General features: G+C 61.0%; 1 protein-coding gene across 5 annotated transcripts in view; it reads right to left on the reverse strand.

Annotated features, from left to right (window-relative positions):
• Positions 1 to 9,061, reverse strand: part of NFATC1 (nuclear factor of activated T cells 1) — a 103,251-nt gene extending 94,190 nt beyond the window's left edge. For 2 of the 5 annotated variants that reach the window (XM_032654600.1, XM_032654597.1), the window contains exon 1: positions 8,565 to 9,061. In XM_032654600.1, the coding sequence (XP_032510491.1) occupies positions 8,565 to 8,691 (127 nt within the window). In that variant the 5' untranslated portion in view covers positions 8,692 to 9,061. Of the gene's footprint in view, positions 1 to 218; positions 658 to 3,786; positions 4,131 to 8,564 lie in introns of those variants that run through there. The other 3 variants (XM_032654601.1, XM_032654599.1, XM_032654598.1) reach the window with 3 other exon arrangements.
• Positions 9,062 to 19,697: the final 10,636 nt, after the last annotated feature.

Here is a 19,697-nt window from a genome sequence, read left to right on the forward strand (position 1 = left end):
GGGATGGGCTCCGACGCCCCAGCCTCACTGCCTTAGGTCTTCACCTTCCCAGGCCCCGCGTTTAAGGAATTAAAAACACCCCGTGGCCATGAGTCGCTGTGGCCTTCCTCTGACAAACATCACAGAGAATTAAAACGTCCTCTGGGACAAAGCAGCCCGCTGGTGGAAACATCTCTGGAACTTTGGGGCCGCTGAGCTGAAGGTGCAAGGGCAGTCACCTGTGCTAAGAGGCCAAGGGGCCGCCTGCGCTCTGGGTGCCGGGCCCCGCGCCCTCCTGCGCAGACACGCGGGCCTCTGGGGCGTCCTCGCCATCACCATCACCACCGCTGAGGAGGGAACTGAGAATAAAAACGCCCCCAAGTCTTCACGTCATCAGAAGATGCCCCCTTTCACACGGGAGCCGTGAAACGCCGTCTTGCACAGTCAAGGTGGCGGCCAGGGACCTGCCCTCGAGGCCAGGAGGCCGAGGCCAGGCCCATTTCCTCCTCAGTTGCCAGGGCAACAGTCCCCAGCCCGGCGGCCAAAATAACTTAGAAAACAGGAGCCCCGGGCGGGCGGGAAGCAGGGCCACGCCCGCCGCCCGGCTGACAGCAGAGCAGCTATTTCCTGAGACCCAGAGAGAAGCAGGAGGCCCTCTGCCTGCTCCCCAGAGACGGAAGCCCACCGCCCAGCCTCCTCCCTAGAGGGGCCGGGAGCGCCCTGGGAGGGCAAGCAACACCCTGCCCAGCCCAGCCCAGGGCAGATTATTTTTAAAATTCTCTTTTCTTTCTCCCAACAAATGGTGGCTGACTGTCTATCCGCACCTGCCGAGCGCTCTGGAAATAAAGAACCCCAGGACCCATGGTCCCTCGAACACCCGGGTGCCACGCTTCCCAGCGCAAGAGGTGGCGGGAGTGACAGGGTGACAGGTGAGAAGATGCCGCTCTCAACTCAGAGAAAATCGTGACAGGGACGAGGGACCCCAAGGTCAGGGCTGGCCGTGTCCTTTTGAGAAAGTGCCCACTTTTGGTTTAGTATCATCTCTAAGGCTCTGCGTCAGCTCGCTTCACAATCGATCTCAGAATTAGTCATTCATTCATTTATTTCTATCCAGGTTCATTCCGGAAATAATGTGAAGTCACTCCCGTCACCCTGAAGAATTTAATCATGAACTTAATAATTAATAGTTACAATATAATGTCAGTAACTAATAAGAACAAGAAGAAAGTACTTTATTCATAATTGCCAAAACTCAGAAGCAACCAAGATGTCCTTTGGTAAGGTGAATGGATAAATAAATCGGGGTCCATCCAGACAAGGGAATATTATTTAGCACTAGAGCCAGCAAGTCACGAAGAGACATGCAGGAGACGTAAACGCGTGTTGCTAAGTGGAAAAAGCCCATATGACACGGCTGAGCACTGTGTGTCCAACTACGGGACATTCTGGAAAAGACAAAACTGTGGACCCGGGGAGCAGATCAGTGGTGCCGGGGGCTGGGGGAGGGGGGGAGATACAGGGGGAGCACAGAGGATGTTTACGGCAGTGAAAACACTCCGTATGACCCCATGATGATGGACACGTGTCATTACACATCTGTCCAAACCCATAGAATGTACAACACCCAGAGTGAACCCTATGTAAACTACAGACTTTAGGTGATGATGTGTCAGTGTAGGTTCATCGACTGTAACAAAGGTACCATCTGGTAGGGATGTTGATAGTGGGGGAGACCGTCCCTGTGGGAGGAGGGGGAAATCTCTAAACCTTCCACCCAGTTCTGTCGTGAAGCTAACACTGTTCTCAAAAAGTCTTAATAAAAAAGAAAAAAGTATGCGTGTTTCTCACATAAATAGATAAGAAGGAATGTTTTCTATCAACTTCTTCCTGACACCATGACAAGGGGAAGGAGCCCTTTCCATCTCTGCCCAGAGCTCTCTCCAGCTGCCCTTCCCCCAAAGCCTGGTGAACGCTGGGCCCCAGCTGCCAGCACCCCAGAGGCCTTCCTGCAGGAGGCTTTAATGGGACTGTGGTCCCTGGATGGTTGGGGTGGGGGCTGTATGCTTGGCAGTGAGGCTGAAAACGCACCTTGAGAGTGTTACTCAGCTTGCTGTCGGCGGGGAGCAGACATGCAGAGACAGGGGGAGGCCGTGAGGCCTTCCCCAACTCTGGGAGCTTCCCAAGCACCCAGCGGGCAGCAGAGCCCCTGAGGACACAGGACGAGCGTGGCAGTCCCTGTCCTGGACTGGCTTTCACACCCTGAAGAGGTCAGGAGCGTGGTCCACGCATCACCAAGACTCTCATCAAAGATATTTGCTAAATAGACTGAAAAGGGGGTTGGATACCAAGGGAGAAAGTCTTCTGCTGGAAACAACCCAGGAAGCCCAGCCAGGACCTGCGCACAGACAGCCGAACCCCAGCAAGTGCAGAAGGCCTTCAGGGCCTGTTTCTCCACTTCCGGCCCCAGATCTGTTCAGACAATTGCCTCGCTCTCCCACCCGCGCCTGCCTTGTCACCCCCTGACCCAAAGGCCTGGAGATGGCACAGCCGAGGAAGTGGAAAAGAGAAGACGTTTAGGGAGGACAGATCCAAGCAGCCTTGGCCTGGTTGGAACATTTATTTTCTAAAAAAACGAGCAGGGGGCTTCCCTGGTGACGCAGTGGTCGAGAGTCCGCCTGCCCGATGCAGGGGACACGGGTTCGTGCCCCGGTCCGGGAAGATCCCACATGCCGTGGAGTGGCTGAGACCATGAGCCATGGCCGCTGAGCCTGCGTGTCCGGAGCTTGTGCTCCGCAACGGGAGAGGCCACAACAGTGAGAGGCCCACGTACCGGAAAAAAAACAAAAACAAAAACAAAAACGAGCAGGACGTTGCACTTTTAAAAGAGGGGCAGTGAATGATACGGAAAATATTATACAGTCATTGCAGAGACGGGCGCCCGCCAGTGCCAAGTGTGCTGGGCTCAGCTTCACCACTTCACCGCCACGTGGGCAGGGACAGAGAGAACATCTTGAAGACAGACACAGAAAGAGGGCCGACAGGGGGCAGAAAGACAGGTCGGGGAGAGCCAGGCTGCAAGGAGGGGGCTCTCGGTTCCCTCCACGCAGGGCGACCCGAGGCACAGACTGGGTCTTCCAGTGAAAGGGGACGTGATCATTCAAGGGCTTACTCTTATCCAGGAGACACACCCCAGGGGGCTGGAGGGTTCCTTTATCTTCTGTTTAAGTAGAACCTTTACTTTTGACCGAGAAGAGAAAACGAAAGAAAGGCAAGGCCCGGGGAACGTGGTGGTCCGAGGTACCGGAGGCTAGTTCCATTGGAACTTTTCCTGGTGGCGGGGTGGGGTGGGGAAGGGAGGCTTCAGCGCTGAGGGCACAGGGAGCGGGCGGGCAGACTCGGGGAGCTCGTGGCCCCCGCCCCGCCGGGACGTCCAAGTCCAGGGCCTGGCACACGGTCCCCTGGCGGGAGCGGCGCCCCGCCCTAAAGAGGAGGCCCCTCCAGCGGGAATGCGCTCAGGGCTCAGCTGGAGTGCGGCCCCTAGCCTAGCACACTTGGCCGGGGGATCTGCCTACTCCAAAGGGGCCTCCCTCGCTACCCCGCTCGACCCTCAACTGGACCCGCTGGGGAGGCTATGGGCGCTGCCCCCGCCCCTGGCGCCGCGGGGGGGTCGGGGAAGGGAGACTGGGGGGCGCCCCGGGGCAGAGGGGCGGGAGCCGCGGCGCGCCTCCGGGCCCGCCCCTCCCGCCACGGATCCGGCCCGCCCGGCCCCGCGCCCCCTCCCTGCGCCCCGGCCCCGCGCGGACCCACCTGCGGTGGCCGCGGCGGCGCCCTCGTCGCTCTGGTTAAACTCGAAGAGGAAATCAAAGTCGAACTCCTGGTCCTCCTCCAGCCCCGTCATGTTGGGTCGGGGGTCAGAGATCAGAGGGTCGGGGTCCGAGGTCAGGGGTCCGGGGTCGGGGTCGGAGGTCAGGGGTGGGATCGGATTCGGGGTTCGGGTCTGGTCGGGGGTCGGGGACCTGGTTGGGGTCCCGGGTCGGGGTCCGGGGTCGGGATCTAAGCTGGAGTCGGGCGGGGTCCGGTGTCTGGAGTCAAGGCCTGGGTCGGGGTGCTGGACTGGAGTCAGGCTGGGGTCCGGGGTCGGGGTCGGGGTCGGGATGCCAGGTTGGGGTCGGGGTCGGGGTTAGGGGCCTGGAGGGGGTCCGGTCGGGGTCCAGGGTCGGGGCCCCGGCCGCGGGCACCTGTGGTCGAGGCGCCCGGGGCTCGGCTGCGCCCTGCGCTCGGCCGCGCGTCCTCGGGTAACGTGACTCCCGCTCGCGCCCCTCCCCCCGGCCCTCCCCCGCCGCGCCCCTCCCCCCGCTGTTTCCGGGTTTACATAAACAAGCAGCTTGCCGGCCGCCGGCTTCCGAGTTTTAAATAAACTCTCCCCGCGAGCTGGAGCGCACGCCTTTCACTGGTGTCCCGGCTCCCGGCGCCCACGCCCGCGCCCGGGGCCCCCAGGAGGCTCTCGGGGTCCGCCCCTCCGCGCGAGCGAGACCCCCGAGTGTCCCCCGGGTCCGCACTCGGGGGGATACGCGTGCGCCGGGGACTGGGGGGAGGGGACACGGGGTCGGTCCGGCCACCTCCGTCCGCCCCGCCGCCCGAGCGCCCCTGCGGCCGGAGCCGGGTGGGCAGAGGCTGGGGGCGGACGAGGACGGGAGCCGGCGGTGGACCCCCGCCCGCCTGCAGCCTCACTCCGGGGAGGCGGGCACCGCTAGCGGTGCCGGCTGGCTGCACCCGGAGGCAGCGGGTCGCGAAGATCAATACCTGCGTCCCGAGTTGCTACTGACGCCGCACCAACCTACTGAACATGCCTAGAGGGGCCTCCCAGCTGCCTGGCCCCTCGTAGGACGAGGATCAGCCCGTCTCGGTTGTTTCCGAGTCTACAACGCGCACGTCCAGCCGAAGCCCCGCAGCCAGGGCCCGGAGTAGAGTTCCCTGGACCGCAGGGCTCGCTTTCAAAGCAGCAGCTTTCTTCCCCAACCCGCTGCGGAAGAGCAACGAACACAGGGAACACCGCTTTCCAGCCCCCAGAGCCCGAAAGAGGAAGGTGGGAGGTTGGTCGGGGCTGGGAGCGCGCTCTCCTTCGCACCTTGAGGCCAGGCTGCTTTACGCGGCCTTCCACTCGCAGGCTGATGCCCAGCTGGCACCCCTTCCTTTTTGGGACCCCGTTCACGTTAGTCCCTCAGATTCCTGAAACACGCGTGCACACGCCTGTGTGCGCACAAGTAGCCTGCCAGCCGCCCGTGAGTGACTCCAAAACTTTCCCAGGTTGAGGGAGAGCTCCCGGGGGGGGGGGGGGGGGGGGCGGGGGTGTGAAACCCAAGGCCGGGACACAGAGCAGCCCGTCCGCACAACAGCAGTATAAGAAGCTAGGCCCGCCTGAGCACCACCTCTCCCCAGGACTTTCTCCCAGGTGTTTGTTCTAACTGCCCGAGAATCTTGGCACCCTGTGACACCAGCATCTGGAAGAGCAAGGGAATGGTGGCCAAGACGGCGGTGTGAGAGGCTGAGGATGACCCGCGCGGGGGGGGGGGGGGGGGGGGGTCGAGTGGGAAAGGAGGAGGGTGCACAAGTGTCCGTTTCTGCGTTTCTGCAACTCCGCTGCTAATCAAACGAGTCCTGCTCTCTGCCCCGCAGGCCCTCTGGCCCCGTGGGGATTGCTTTTTTCGGAAGCAGATAACCTGGGAATCACGTGACCCCTCCCCCAAACCTTTTCCCTCTCATGACCCTTTCCAAATCGCTGGTTTTCTCCAGTGATAAACTATAGTTCACTTTGGCCTGATTTAGTTTCTAATAATAGTTCTATCTTTGCGATGTATGTTGGAGGGCTGTTTCGTTTTAGTTTGCTTTTTTTGCTGACCTTCAGGCAAATGGAAGTTCTGTTTTCCGTTCAGAAGCCACAACATTTCATTTTCTCTCTTTTCGGGTTTTTTTTTTTTTTTTTTAAGTTCAGCCACCTTCTCACCCCCACCAAAAATGTACACACAAACAACAGCCTCTACCATCTGTTTAGACTAAAACTTCTCGCTCAACTGTTCTGTCCAGGAGAAAGTGGGTTTACCCTTCCGGGTGCACCCGAGCCCCTGGGGTCAGGACTTGGGTCTGCTTTATCCTAAGGCCGAGCTGATCCCCACCTACTTGCAGATCCCCCACCGAGGTAACCGGATAGGGTGGCCGTGTTTTGACTGCTCCTCTTCCCTGCACCCCCGTGCCTTTCGTCTTGTAAATGGTTTGGAGCTATCTGCTAATTCAGCAGACACTCCCGTCTTGATGGAAACGTTTAGCTGGCGCTTCCTGTCAGAGGCTGCCGGTGTGCACCGGGCCCAGAACTCCAGCCCTGGGTGTGACAGAGCAGCAGGGCCTTTTCTAATCTGGATTAGGAAACAACGCCGCGAAGTTAAGTGGCAGGAGAACAGCGCGGGCTTCGTTCCGTTCTGGAGAGCCCCGGGGAACTCTGTGTGGAACGACCTCCCGATGGGTGGGTGGGTGTACCTACGAGGCCTGCATCTCTCTGCGTTGCGCACGCAGAAGGAGGAGCACAGGGCCTTCCCAAACAGCAGTGCCCAGCGAGCTTTGACCGCACGCTCACCACACTGGAGGGAATCCCTGAGATTCTCACATGGGCCACCAAAGCCCAGCTGGGCCTGCGGGGGAGGGCCTCAGCACGGCAGGCGTGGACCTGCAGGCCCTGCCTCTCACCCTGTGCCTGGCTATGTGAAGGATTAGATCATACTTTCTGTTTAGCCTAATTCTGCGGTCCTTATAAATACACCAATATCTGTTTAGTCAAAGGCCATCATCTTGCCTGGCGTGCTGCCTCTTAGCAGGGACACCTTCAAACGTATTTTCTTAAGCTGGAGACCTGAAAGATAACCACCGCCCCCACAGATGCCTTTTCCTCTCGTAAGAGAAAAAAGATGCTCTATCGCAGACAGACCACCGACTGTTGAAGTAAAGAAACCTAAACTTTGAAAGACCCACATTTTTAAAAAGCAGTGATAATAAACTTTGAAATAAGTGTCAAGGATGTAAAATCAAAATCTCGACAACTTTTAAAACTTTTTTAACAGTAAGAGCTTGTCCTGTAAACGTTACCTGCTGTTTACATTTCAACATATTCTAAACCGGGATGAAATGGTGAGAAACGTGAGATACATCTTCCTCCCTTGATGAAAATACGTAGAAATAACATAAGACATCAAGACACTGACCCCATACCGATGTTCTTATATTGAATGTATGGTCTTGAGCTCACGTTTGCTAAAGAGAAGGAAGTTCTCCCGAGCCGGCAGTCTTTGAAAAGTGCAGTTGTAATGCAAGAGGGGCCGTCACATTTATTAGATCGTGCAGGAGACAGCAGCATTTACTTCCTAGCACTCCCCACGGGGGTGTCTGCCCTACGAAGTATAAGCACTCATCGTGCGCTGGCAGGCTAGGCAGTTTTCTTAAAATAGTTTAGACAGAGTACTTCAGGGTTGATACGGCGTTCGGAAAGGTGTCTCCAGCTTCCATCGTGGTCCCTGACGAGGATGCTCTCACCCCTTTCGGAGGCTATCTTCAGACACCTTCAGGAACGCCGTAGGAACTCTGGGCTGCTTTGGTCAGGGGTGGGAGGGGTGTTGAGAGGGTGCGGGTGAGGGGACTGTGGACCTAAGACCGCACGCGGGAGGGCCGCAAGCGCACCGTCAGTAGTGGCGGCCTCGCCATCACCAGCCTTCAGGGCAGGGCAGACACTTATGCCATCTTCGTGACTATGAACAAGTAGCTTGAAACTCGGCGGTCTCTTTCCCAACTGTCCTGGAACATCTACGGTTGGAACTCTCAAGTCTCTAAGGCTGCAAACTGTCTTGAATCAGGGGCTGTGCCCGACCGCTCCTTTGATGGCTTTTAGTCCTGCGGGTCGAGCCACTGGCGGGGCAGCGCCACACGAAGCGGTTCGCGGGGCCCAGCGCCTGGAAGGAATCTGCCACCGACTGAGCTCGTGGAGGGGCGCAGAACACCGCCCCCCCCCCCCCCCCCCCCCCCCGCAAACTCACTGTACGGCTGGTCTTCCTGGGGCCTTGCCCCACGGGGGAAGAAACCGGCCATCCCTCTTTCCCAGAGAAACCTCGCTGCTTTCCAAAGTGTCCTTCCTTCGTGGTTCTGACGGCCCTAACCTCGCCCCGTCCCCCAGCCGCCTGCATTTGAACTGAGTTTCTATAGCCGGAGCAGCCGCGAGGCTGCACCAGCGAAGGCCAAGTGCGCGCACTCAGCGCTAGAGAAGAGGAGACACCTATTGGCAAGAAGGCGCGCACGAAATCAGGGCTGCTCTGGGGAAACACCAGGGGGACACCGCTTCCCAATCTGTGCAGCGCGCCCGCCGCGCGCCCGGCCGCCCGCGCCCCTCCCTGCGCGCGGACCCTGGACCGGCCTGCTCGCCCCTCCGCGGGCCGGGACCCCGCCGGGCGTGGGTCGGACGGGCGCGGGCCGCACGGGCGCCGGGCTCAGGGCGCGGGACCGGGGGCCCCCGGGGGCCGCGGCGGGGGTCTGCGGCCGCTCCGGCTTACCTTCCTCTGCCGACTTCATGGTGCCGCCGGCGGGCGCAGAGGGCCCCAAAGTTTCTCCGCTCCCGCAGACTGCAGCCGGAGGGCCGAGTGGAAACTTGGAAGGGACTGGAAAACTGGTACTTGGCATCCACGCGGCGGCGGCGGCGGCGGCGGCGGCGGCGGCGGCGGCGGCGGCGGCGGGAGGAGCGGGAGGAGGAGCGGGCGTCTTGCGCCGCCGCGCGGGGCCGGGTCTCCCGAGGAAGGACGCCTCTCCCCCGGCGGACGCGCGCCGGCCCGGGCTCAGCGCCGCGCGCCCCAGAGAAGCGTTGTGAGGGGCGTGTGCGCGCGTGGCGGGTCCGGACTGCGGCGGCCCCGGGAGCCCGGCAGGCTGACGGGCGGCGGGGGTTCGGAGGTGTGCGCCCGCGCCCCGGTCCCCGCGCCCGGCCGCCCTCCCCGGCGCGGTGACTGACTGTGCCGGCGAGTTCGGAGCCTCCGAGTCTCGCTCTGACGCAGGGCAGCGCTCTGCCTGCTGCCTTTTTAAAGCTGGAAAACACCTCCCCCGCCTCCCCGCCGGCCCGGCCGCTCCCGCGCCCCCTCCCTGCCGTGACATCACGCCCCAGCCCGCCCGAGCCAGCGCTGGGCCCGGGGGACCAGTGGCCGAGCGCCCGCCCCTCCCCGCGCCGGGCAGCCGCTCGACCGGCCCGCGGGGCGCAACGGGGGGCGGGCGGGGGCGCACCCGGCGCACGGCCCGGCCCGGACGCCTGCGTCCACGCGGGTGTCCTGAGAGAGCCTCACTCTGCTTTAATGAGGGGGCGGGGAGGGGGGCCGGAGACGAGGGGGGTGCCGAGAGGGCCCTGCATGCTGAAGTCATTATGTAAAATCGCAGGCTTTCCCTGCTGTGGAAATTTGGAAAAGCGCTTCCACTGGCAGGCCCGAGAAAGGAAATTCCCATCCCGCTAAATTACTAACAGATTGCACGGCAGTCCCGGGACGTGGAGTTATTGTCATTTTTCTTCTGTAAATATCTGAGCGACCCAGATTGCCTGTTGCATGGCGGGCTGGGGGGAGGGGGTGTCTTGGAGAACCGCGAGCCCCTCCCCGGGCTCCCAGCCGCCGGCACCCGGCCCGCCCCAGAGGGCCAGGGGCGGTTTACGGGCGCGACCTCGGGGTTTCCAACCGACGGGGGCTGGTCTGAGAACCGAGAGCCGGCGCTCGGGGAAACCTCTCCAACCGGCCCGTTTCACTTTACACTTTCCTCTTTCAGACCCTGCTGCTTCTCCTCCTTGGCGGCTCAGCGGCCAAAACGGGACCGTAGTTTCGTGTTGGCCTTGGAGGGAAGGGACTGGAGTGTTTGTTCGGGCGGTTAAAATGTCTGGTGTATAAAAACAATAAATCTATTGCACGACACCCTATGTGGTTTAAAATAAACCCAAAGCAAAAGACTTGTCTGCCGCGGGGACCGGGAGGCCTGCAGGTCGCGCGGGTGGGCACCCTCAACGACTTCACGCCCGGGACCTGGGGAAAGTGGGGTGCGACATTTGACCCCCATCTGTGTGTTTCGCTGCCCCTTGGGCGCGATATTAAACAGTAAGAAGGTGCCCGGAGGGGGCGATACCCGCGTCACCGCTGCCGGTTATCGGTTCATCGCAGCGGCGTCGACCCGACAGGGCTGAAATCCCTTCTTCCGGCTCAGGTCTCCCCTCGGGTGTCTGGTGGGTGTCAGGACACTTTTCGGGTGCCACTACCTGTGGGTCTGCTCCCACCGCGAGAGCCGGGCCTGGCACGCGCCTTGTGCCCCAGGCAAAGGGAGGGGGGACCCCGCGTGGACACCGGGGCTGGGGGTGGGGGACCCCACGAGGAGGCTGGAGGCCTAAGAGTGGGACCTCGCGAGGATGCTGAGGCTCGGGGGAGTCGCCAGGACACCGAGGCTGGAGGGACCCCGCGAGGACGACGAGGCTGGGGGGGGACCCCTCAAGGATGCTGGACGCGGGGCGGGGGCGGGGGCGGAGGCGGGGAGGGGCGGGGCGGGGCGGGGCGGGGGGCCGGGGGCCGGGGCAACAGAGCCGGAAGCCGCCAGGGGGCGCTAGGGTCGGGCCGCCCACGCCCCTCCCTCGCCCCTCCCTTTAAAATGATCTGGCCGCTGTACGTTCTGGTGTCCCCAGACCTGAGTGCCAGGGTTCTGCCAGGAGAGTGTGCGTGGAGAGGTCCCGCCCCACTACCGGGACGGGCCAGGAGGAGGGGGCCGAGTCCTTGCGGGGGGCGAAGGGGGGTGTGGAAAGTTGTATTAAAATAAAGACTCTCACCCCCTCCCGTCCGCCCCTCTCGCGCTTTCACACGCGCGCGGGACCGTCTCCCGGTCCTGGAGCCCGCGGGACCGCCTGGGGCCGGGGGCGCCCCTGGGTTGCAGAGGGGCCGAGCCGGGGGCTGTTGGCCGCCACTGCCCCTCCTCCTCTTCCTCCAATAAATAATTTTCACTCCATCCAGAAAAGCTCTTTTCCTGTCTGCTCTCAACGCGCCCCTTATTCCCCCGCCCGGGTGACGGAATCCCCGTCTGTTTCCCTCTGTTTAATTCCGTTGCCGGGACCACGGTGGCCGCGCGCCAGGGCGCAGGGAGTTCCGGGGGCGGCGGCGCAGCTCGGCGGCCAGCGCGCCCCCGTGTCCGCCTCGGGCCGGTCCTGCGGCCACCGCGGGACCACGGGCCTCCGTCCCCGCGGCCGCGGCCCCCCGCGCTCCCCTTCCGCCTCTCCGGCTCCTCGGGCCTCCTCTCGAAGTGTGTTTATAGCTGCTACTAGGAGAGACGTTACACGGATTTTATTTTAAGGATGGGTGATGACTAACGAAGTTAAAAGGAGCTTAGGACAGAAAACAAGACTATTTTTAGATTACTGTTGTTTCTGTGGATTATTGGGGGCAAATACACCCAAAGAAGCTTACCATTTTCAAAGTCGCTTCGGATGCCAAATCCTCTCTTGGCGCACACTTGGGTAATCCATCCACCCTGCCTAATATTTCCTATAGACTCTGCAGTTGCTCGGGCTTTTGTGTTTGAGCACAACTGCTATGGAGACGCCACCCTCAGTGACGTGGGCGGTCCGGGACCTGGTCAGGAGGACCTGGGAAGCCCTGGCCTGGCTGGAGCTGCCCTGAAGGGGATGCTCTGTCCCCCGCCCTGGGAGCCCCGCTGGGGACCGTCTGGCCCACCTGGCCTGGGGCTTTCCAGCCTCCAGGGAGGCAGCTTCCATGCACACACTGCACTGGCAGGGGCTCCTGGGCAGGTGCTGGGCCACGGCCCACCCTTTCTTCCTGTTCCTCAGTCGCACACCCAGGTGCCACTTCTTGCTGGTGAAAATCACCTCAAACGTCTGCGGGTTGCACGTGAATGCTTTGTGCTCGCCAGGTCCACGTGGTGAGCCCGGCAGTGGCCAGCTTAACGTCCTCCCATTTGGAAACACTTTGGGCATCTGAATCCTCTATAAGGGGCAGGTGTGCGTTCTTCCTGCAGCCAGCAAGAAGCACACGGACTGAACAGAGGCGCTGGCAGGTGTGCTTGGGGACGGGGGCAGCTAGCCAGAGGGTGGAGACCGGCAGGAAGTTAAAAATCAGAATTGTGAAGAGGGTATTTACTTCTAAGTAAACTTAGCTGAGGTGGTTTTCAAAAAGCCAGTGGCAGTGCATCTCCAGGTCGTGGCTGAAGTTGAGAAAGACGGGGCTGCACACCTGTGTCAGCCCCTCCGGACGTCCGGCTTCGGTCTGACGTGTCCTTAGAGGTCCGTGGATTTAGGGCTTGGAAGTTTGCACTGTGCGTTTACTTGTGAAATCGCTCTTTAATCCACCCCTCTTCCCTGGAACGGTGCAGGGGCCTCCTTCGTCTCCCGAGCACACACTCCAAGCACCACCACCGGGTCTAAAGCCGCAGTCATCAGTCAGTCACCTCCCCTGAGCACCGCTCTCAGCGTGGCTCCTGCTGTCCCTCCCCCTCCCCCACCTCGCTGCCACCCACCCTGAGTCTCAGCCTCACCCCCACCAACGCCCAGAGCCCTCCTCCAGTCTACCTGCCCCCGCTCCCCGGGTCCGAAACATCTTTGCCCACCTCCGTAGCCCCTCGCACCGCCGTCCAGTGTGGTGGCCTTGGACAGATGAGTCTGCTTTATAGCCTAAAACATCCTGCCTGGAGAACGTTCCACGTGACCTTGAGAGGAATGTGTGTCCTGCTGTGGCGGGGTGGCCCATCCTGAGCACGTTTCTAGGCCTCGTTGCTTTACGGTGTGGCTCAAGCCTTCTGCTTGCTGGTTGACTTTCGTCTGGTTGGTACATCCGTTATCGAAAGTGGGGTATCGACGCCTCCACCTACTGCTGTAGGACCATCTATTTCTCCCTTCCCTCCATCGGCGTTTGCTTCATGTATTTTGGAGCTCGGTTGTTAGATGCACACATGTTTCTAATTGTTATGTCTTCCTGATGGATTGGCCCTGTTATCATTACGAAACATGCCCCTTTGCTTGTAATAACACCTGTTGTGTTAAAGCCTATTTTGTCTGACATCGGTGCAGCCGTTCCAGCCTTCCCGTACTTGTTCTTTGCGCAGTACATTTCCCGCCCCTTTGGTCCATTCGTGCCTTTGAATCTGAAGTGTGCCTCGTATGGCCAGCTGCAGGTCGGATCACCTTTTCTCCGTCCAGCTTGACAATCTCTCACACTTGACGTTATCGTTGGTATCGTTGGATTCACATCTGCCATCCCATCTTTCCTGTTTCCTGTGTTTCTCGTGTCTGTTTTGTTCCTCTGTTCTCCCTTGATTGCTTTCTTTATGTCAAGGGAATGTTGTCTCATGTAGCATTATGAATTCTTTAATGACTTTCACCCTTTCTAAAGTTATTTCCTCAGCGGTTGTTCTAGGGTTTACCACTTACGTTTTAACATCACAGTCAGGTTCAGATTTATACTAGCTTAATTCCAGTGATATACATAAGCATTAATCTTATGCGGGCTTATTCCTTTTTCCCCTGTTTATGGCATTATGTTACTTACATGACCAATAGTAATGCTGCAAACTCAGGGGACTCTGCAGCCGTGCTTCCCTTACCACCTGTAGTCAATTCCTCCAGCCCAGCTCTGCTCCACCCACTTCCTTGGTACTGTTATTGATGAAAATATCACACATGTATTACATTTCCACTGGTAATAGGCCTGCCATTACATTATATCTATGTAATTTTATACGATTGCTTTTTAAATCAGTTATTAGAACACAGGAGGAAACGATACATTTGCGCTGCTTTATACAACGACCTGCTTACCTTAACAGCACTCTGTTTTTCCTCGTGCGGATTCAGTTTCCGTCTGGGGTCGTGTGCTTTCAGCCTGAAGAACTTCCTTTACTTCTCGTAAGGCGGATCTGCCAGCAGCCACTTCTCAGTTTTTGTGTATCTGGATCTTCATCTCACCCTCATGTTTGAAAGATAGCTTTGCTGAGTATGGGATTCTTGGTTGACGGCTTCTTTGTTTCCTTTGAGCACTTGGGATGTGCCAGCCGCTGCCTTCCGGCCTGCGGTGTCTCTGCGGAAGGCCAGTCTCGTCTGGGGTCAGTCCTACCGGGCGCCCCTTGAAGGGACCACACTCTCCTCTTGCTGCCCTCAGGGTGTTCTCCTCGCTGTGGTTCTCAGCGCCTTCACTGTGATGCAGGTCTCTCCTGGCGTGGAACCACCCTCACAAGCGGGGGCGAGGGCTCTGGGGCTCCCGGCGTTCTCAAGGTACAGCCTCCGTTCCACTGCAGGGGTGGGGGTTGCGTGGGAGCAGGTGCCCCTCTTCCCAGCCGCACTCCCCGGGGACTCAGCCCACGGGGACAGGGAGCCCCGCGTTGGTGGCTGCAGCCTCTGGACTGGAGCCGCCTCCCCGCTGAGCTGGGACGCTGGGGGAGTCTCGGTTCAAACACCAAAGACTCTCCTTTCTAAAGCAGTTTCCGTAGATTTCCTTGAATAGAAGTTTCACTTGCCATTTTGTCCTTAGGAGCATTTGCAGAGGCTTTAAATGGTTGTTTTCTGTGAGATGATTTTCTGCGTTTTCACTGTGAAGCAGGTCAGCTGAGCTCACGCTTGCAGCGCAGAAGTTAACGTGGCGTCTGCACTGCAGCCCCGCGCGGCACCCAGGGGAGCCGTCCTCGAGGCCTTCAGCTTGTGGGCTGTGGTGAGGGTTAAAGCAGGCCCTGCCCGCTTTCCTCGGTGACCGGCCCCCAGCCGCTCAACGAACGTGATGAACATCTCAGAGCCAGAGCGTCCTGGGCCGGATTGCATCTTCCAAGGAGGCGCTGGAGCCCTGACCCCTGGTACCCGTGAGCGGACCGTATGTGAAAACAGGGTCCTTGCAGAGGGGGTCATTACGTGGCCTGACCCAACGTGGCCGTCGTCCTCATGAGAGAGAAGGTGACGGGGCAGCGACACAGGAGTGCCCCTGAGGACGCCAGCACCACCGGCCCCTGGGAGAGGCAGGAGGACCCTGCCCTGGAGCCTAGGAGGGAGCGCGACCCTGCCGGTGCCCTGACCCTGCACTTCCGGGGTTGTGAGAGAATATCGTTCTGTCACTTTGAGGCCCCAGTTCGTGGTACTTTGCTCGGCGGCTCCAGGGAACAAACTCAAAGGCTGGGTGGTGTGTATTTCCTTCCGGGAGCCCAGGCCACGTCATGTCCTGCAGTCTCCCTCCCTCGGGTGCCCGGGAAGCACCCACCCAGCGCTCCCTCCAAAGGACCCGCCGAGGAGCCCGGCTGACAGCCCGCTGGGGGCACTCCTGACCCACTGCCGGGCTGGTGGCCATGGTGCCACCCCAGGCCCCTCTTCTCCCCACGGTACCCCCGTCAGGCAACTTCGCCCGGGGACCCCTCCGTGTGGTTCGTGGGCTGCCCTGCTCCCCTTGGGACTCAGCTCCTGGGGGCCGTGGGGGGGTGAGCCCCCGGCTCTGAGGCCCCCCCGGGAAGCCGTGCCCACTGGGCCCGTGAGGAAGGCGCGGCCAGAGGCAGATTCCTGGGCGGTTTGATCACCTGGATCCAGAGGCACCTGAAAGCCCAACTCTGGTTTCCTCACGAGGGGAGGAGACCCCTTCCCTCTCTCGCTGCCTCCGTCTATTTTGCTGTGGGATTCGGCCTCAGCTAGAACCCCAGGTCACACAGGAGCCGCCGCTGGCACCCGGGCTCTGCCCCTGCTCTGCAAGGCCCGAGAGGGACCGGCAGCTTCGGAGCGGATGCAGAAGGATGGGTGAGGGCGGAGGCTGCGAGCGCCCAGCCAGCAGAGTCCTCGAGCTTCACGTCGGTTCTCTTGGGAAACCTGCTGGAGCTCCCCCTGCCCTGAGCCCCGGGCGGCTGCCTCGCGCCCTCCCTGCCAGCCTCAGGCCAGCTGCGGGCTTGGTGAGCCCTGTCCTTTATTTCTGAGAAGTCGGAGGATGTGCGGAAGAGAAGGGCACTCAGCTCCCTGGTTTGGCCGTCGCGGCGTCTGCTCTGGCCACCGACCCGGCCGGAGGGGACTAGGTCCCACCTCTTGTTTCTGGCGAGTGTCGGGGTCTGCATCTGTGAGCTCACAAGCTTTCCTTTCGTGAAAGAGTAAGAGGAATGATAGTAACAGTTTTCTGGCGGCAAATTTGCTCAATTAAGCAGCAACCCAGGGCGTGCCGCTTTCACCCCAGCCTTAGACGGGGAGGCTGCTGAGTCCCCGTCTCTGCTCTGATTGGCTTTCGTTTTACAGGCGGCGCAGTTTTCAGGGTGGGTGCACAGGCCAGCCGCCACTCCCGGGCCCAGGGCTCCGACCCGACCCCGCGGCGAGGTGGAATCTGCCCATGGCTTGGGGCTGCCGGGCTTCCCAAACTATTTTTAAAGCGTTTTTGGTTCAATAAAGCTCTAAACAAGTTTTGCCAGCCACTTTTTCCATTAAATTTTAAACCGGAGTGAATTTCAAGGGAAATTTAACCCACGTGCTTCTGGTTCATCTACACTGAACTCACTGAGACGCCGTGGTGAGCTGTTTGATGTTGGAGCAGAGACAGCTTTCTACAAGCCTGCTTGGCCTTTTTTCCTTCTTGGAAACAGGAAGTGGCATCTTGCCAGAGTGTCAATGGACGTGATCCCTCAGTGACGACGCTGTTTCAAACCCACACCCAAGAGCCTGGGGCTGTCGCAGGGCCCTGGGCTGCTGGGTCCCCAGGCAGATGGGGGAATGGGGCTGACACCCCCGCACAGCCCTCTGGCTGTCCCCCATTTGGGCCTCAGGTACCCAGACAGCAAGAGAGCCTGTACTGTGCTTGTCCCTTTAAAACTTGTGTCAATACTCGTAACAAAAATTTACCAGCGTAACCATTTTTAAGTGTATAGTTCACTGGCGTTAAGTACCTTCACAGTGTCACCAGCATCCGTCTCCAGAGCCTCCTCATCCTCCCAAACTGACGCTCGGTCTCCGAGCGGCTCCGGCTCCCCGCCCCTCCCCCACCGTCACCCGGTCCGTGAACTCGCCTGCTTAGCCCAGGCCCCCCGTGTAAGTGGAATCGCACAGGATCCGTCCTTTCGGGACGGCTTATTTCACTCAGCATCGTGTCCTCAAGGTCCAAGCGGGCTGTACCAGGCTTAGCGTTCCCTCCCCTGGAGGCTAAATCAGATTCTGTCGTGTGCAGGGGCCACGCTGTCCTCCGTGCTCGTCCGTGGACGGGTGTTTGGGTCGTGTCCACCTTTCCGCTGTGGGAGCGGTGCTGGCCTGACCGTGGGTGCGGACTCCCCCTGAGACCCTGCCTTCAGTCTCTGGGCGGCACGCCCAGACGTGGGGTTTCTGGATCCTACGGTGCTTCTGAGTTGGGCTCTTCGAGGGACCAGCGGCTTGTGCTTGGTTTGTAGGTGGCGTCGCGGTGGCCGCTCTGGACAGGTTCTCAACAACTTCCCCTCCGAGGATCTGCGCTCCGGTGAGCCCTCCAGGCTGGTGGCCGGACCTCGGCAGGGCCTGGGGCAGCGGGGAGGGTGGCGGGGGGCCTCCAGGCCTGGCACCTGGGGTGCAGTCAGCTCCAGGCTGGAGGTGCTCCAAAGAAGACACAGCGCCCGTCCCAGTGCAGGTGGAGAACCAAGGCCTCTGGGGCCCAAGGACAAAGGGCATGGCCACAGCCTCGTGGGCTCTGGGCCTGGGGGAGCGAAGAAGTAACCCGGGGGTTCTCTCGTCCCCGTCAGGAGTGGCTCTGTGGCTGGGCCCCCCTCTGTCTCCCTGTCCCTGTCCCTCCCTCGTCATCGTCGTTTTTTTTTCAATTTATTTTTTATTTATATTATTTTTATTTTTGGCTGCGTTGGGTCTCTGTTGCTGCGCGTGGGCTTTTCTCTAGTTGTGGTGAATGGGGCTACTCTTCGTTGTGGTGCACGGGCTTCTCGTTGCGGTGGCTTCTCTTGTTGCAGAGCATGGGCTCTAGGTGCGCAGGCTCAGTAGTTGCGGCTCGCAGGCTCTAAAGCACAGGCTCAGCAGTTGTGGTTCACGGGCTTAGCAGTTGTGGCGCACAGGCTTAGTTGCTCCGCGGCATGTGGGATCCTCCCAGACCAGGGCTCGAACCCGTGTCCCCTGCGTTGGCAGGCGGATTCCTAACCACTGCGCCGCCAAGGAAGCCCCCATCACTGATCTTTAATGATGAACGTAGCCATGCTCTCAGCTGTGGTCCTCACAGGGTGTCCTCCTGATCTGGTCACGCTGGGCACCAGGCTGCCGGGTGGGCTGGGCCTTGGTTGCCCCTACTGGGCAGTGTGACAGGGGCCCTCGATGGCCCCGGTGTCCCGGGCGAGGGGTCTGCGGCTGAGTGGCTCACCCACCAGCCTGGGGGATACGGTTACTGAAATGGCTGCAGGTTCCCCCCAAGCTCACCAGCTGGGTGTCCACCCGCCGTCCACCTTCCCCAGTTTCCTCCTGAGGACCCACGTGGGTGCCCCGAGCTGGAGGTTCCGGGAGCAGGGTCCCTGGGCCGAGGGCAGCACGTCCTGCAGACCGCTAGGGCCACGTGCTGGGGTGGGAGGGTGGGGAGCCCCCAGGGAGGGTTAGCAACGCTGGCCACGCCTGGCGTCCCTCGCATCCTGGTGGCCTGTCACCCTGTGAGCACTGCGTCTGGATCCAACCAGCCTGAGCCTGGCCCCGGGTCCCGGCACCGGGCAGCCGCCCCGCCCCGCCCCGCCCCCCCCAACCCCGCGCCCGTCACCTGCCCCGCCCCCCGTGGGCTCCACCCCCGGGCCCACACCCTCCAGCCTGCACCTGGAGACCCGGCTCGGCCGCCAACTGCCCGAACCCCGACCCGCACGGCACACGGAGCTCGGCTTGCCCGGGTCACCTGCCTCCTCCTTGCTGCCATTTCAGCTTCTTCTCATTTTGTCACAAACTGGGGGGATGGTCAGGGGGCAGAGAGAACTCCTGAGGGGCGGGGTGGCATCAGTCAGAATGTTCCAGCGATTTCAGGGGGGCGGAATCCACAGCCCTGCATGTGTGCCCACGTGGGGTGGCAGGCGGTGGGCAGGAGGGGTCCCCGGCACCCCCAGGACGCCCTGCTGCTAGGAGGTGGCCACCCTCAGGTCGCGGGGGGAGCCCCTCACCCCTGCCGAGAGGCTCCCGCCACAGGCTTCACGCCCAGAGGTGGCGGGGTGTGGGACGGCCAGCTGGGGACCTCACAGCCCCGCCGTCAGCACGGGCTCCAGGCGGCCGGGCAGCGGGACCTCAGGGCTGGGCCGAGGACACAGGGTGGCCGGGGAGTGGGAGGTTCGCCCCCGGAGCCCCCGCCAGGCTCCCAGGGTCCTCGGCATCGGGGCGGTGGCGCCTGAACCAAGGGGCCCATCCAGTCTGCTGGGCACGAGCGCCTCACATCCCGCCAAGTGGCGCCTGGAAGTGGGAGCGCTGAGCTCGAGCCGGTGGCCGCGCGGGACGCACCCACCACCTGTGGGCCATCGCCTCCCTCAGGAAGCTGGTGGCTCTTCCCGAGTGGCCTCGGCACCGTGACAGTGACGCAGCCTCACGACCTTCGGGGACTGAAAACCACAGATCCTTAGAGAAAAACAGGAGCTGCTCCGAGGACGTCAGTGAGACGTGTGGCTGGAGGGTGATGACGGTGTCCCGAGCTGACCTGCTCCAGGACCTCCTCGGGACCTGCCGCAGGGCAGGTGCTCAGGCCGGG

This window comes from Phocoena sinus, chromosome 14, assembly GCF_008692025.1.
Source record: "Phocoena sinus isolate mPhoSin1 chromosome 14, mPhoSin1.pri, whole genome shotgun sequence".
Taxonomy (NCBI): Eukaryota; Metazoa; Chordata; class Mammalia; order Artiodactyla; family Phocoenidae; genus Phocoena; species Phocoena sinus.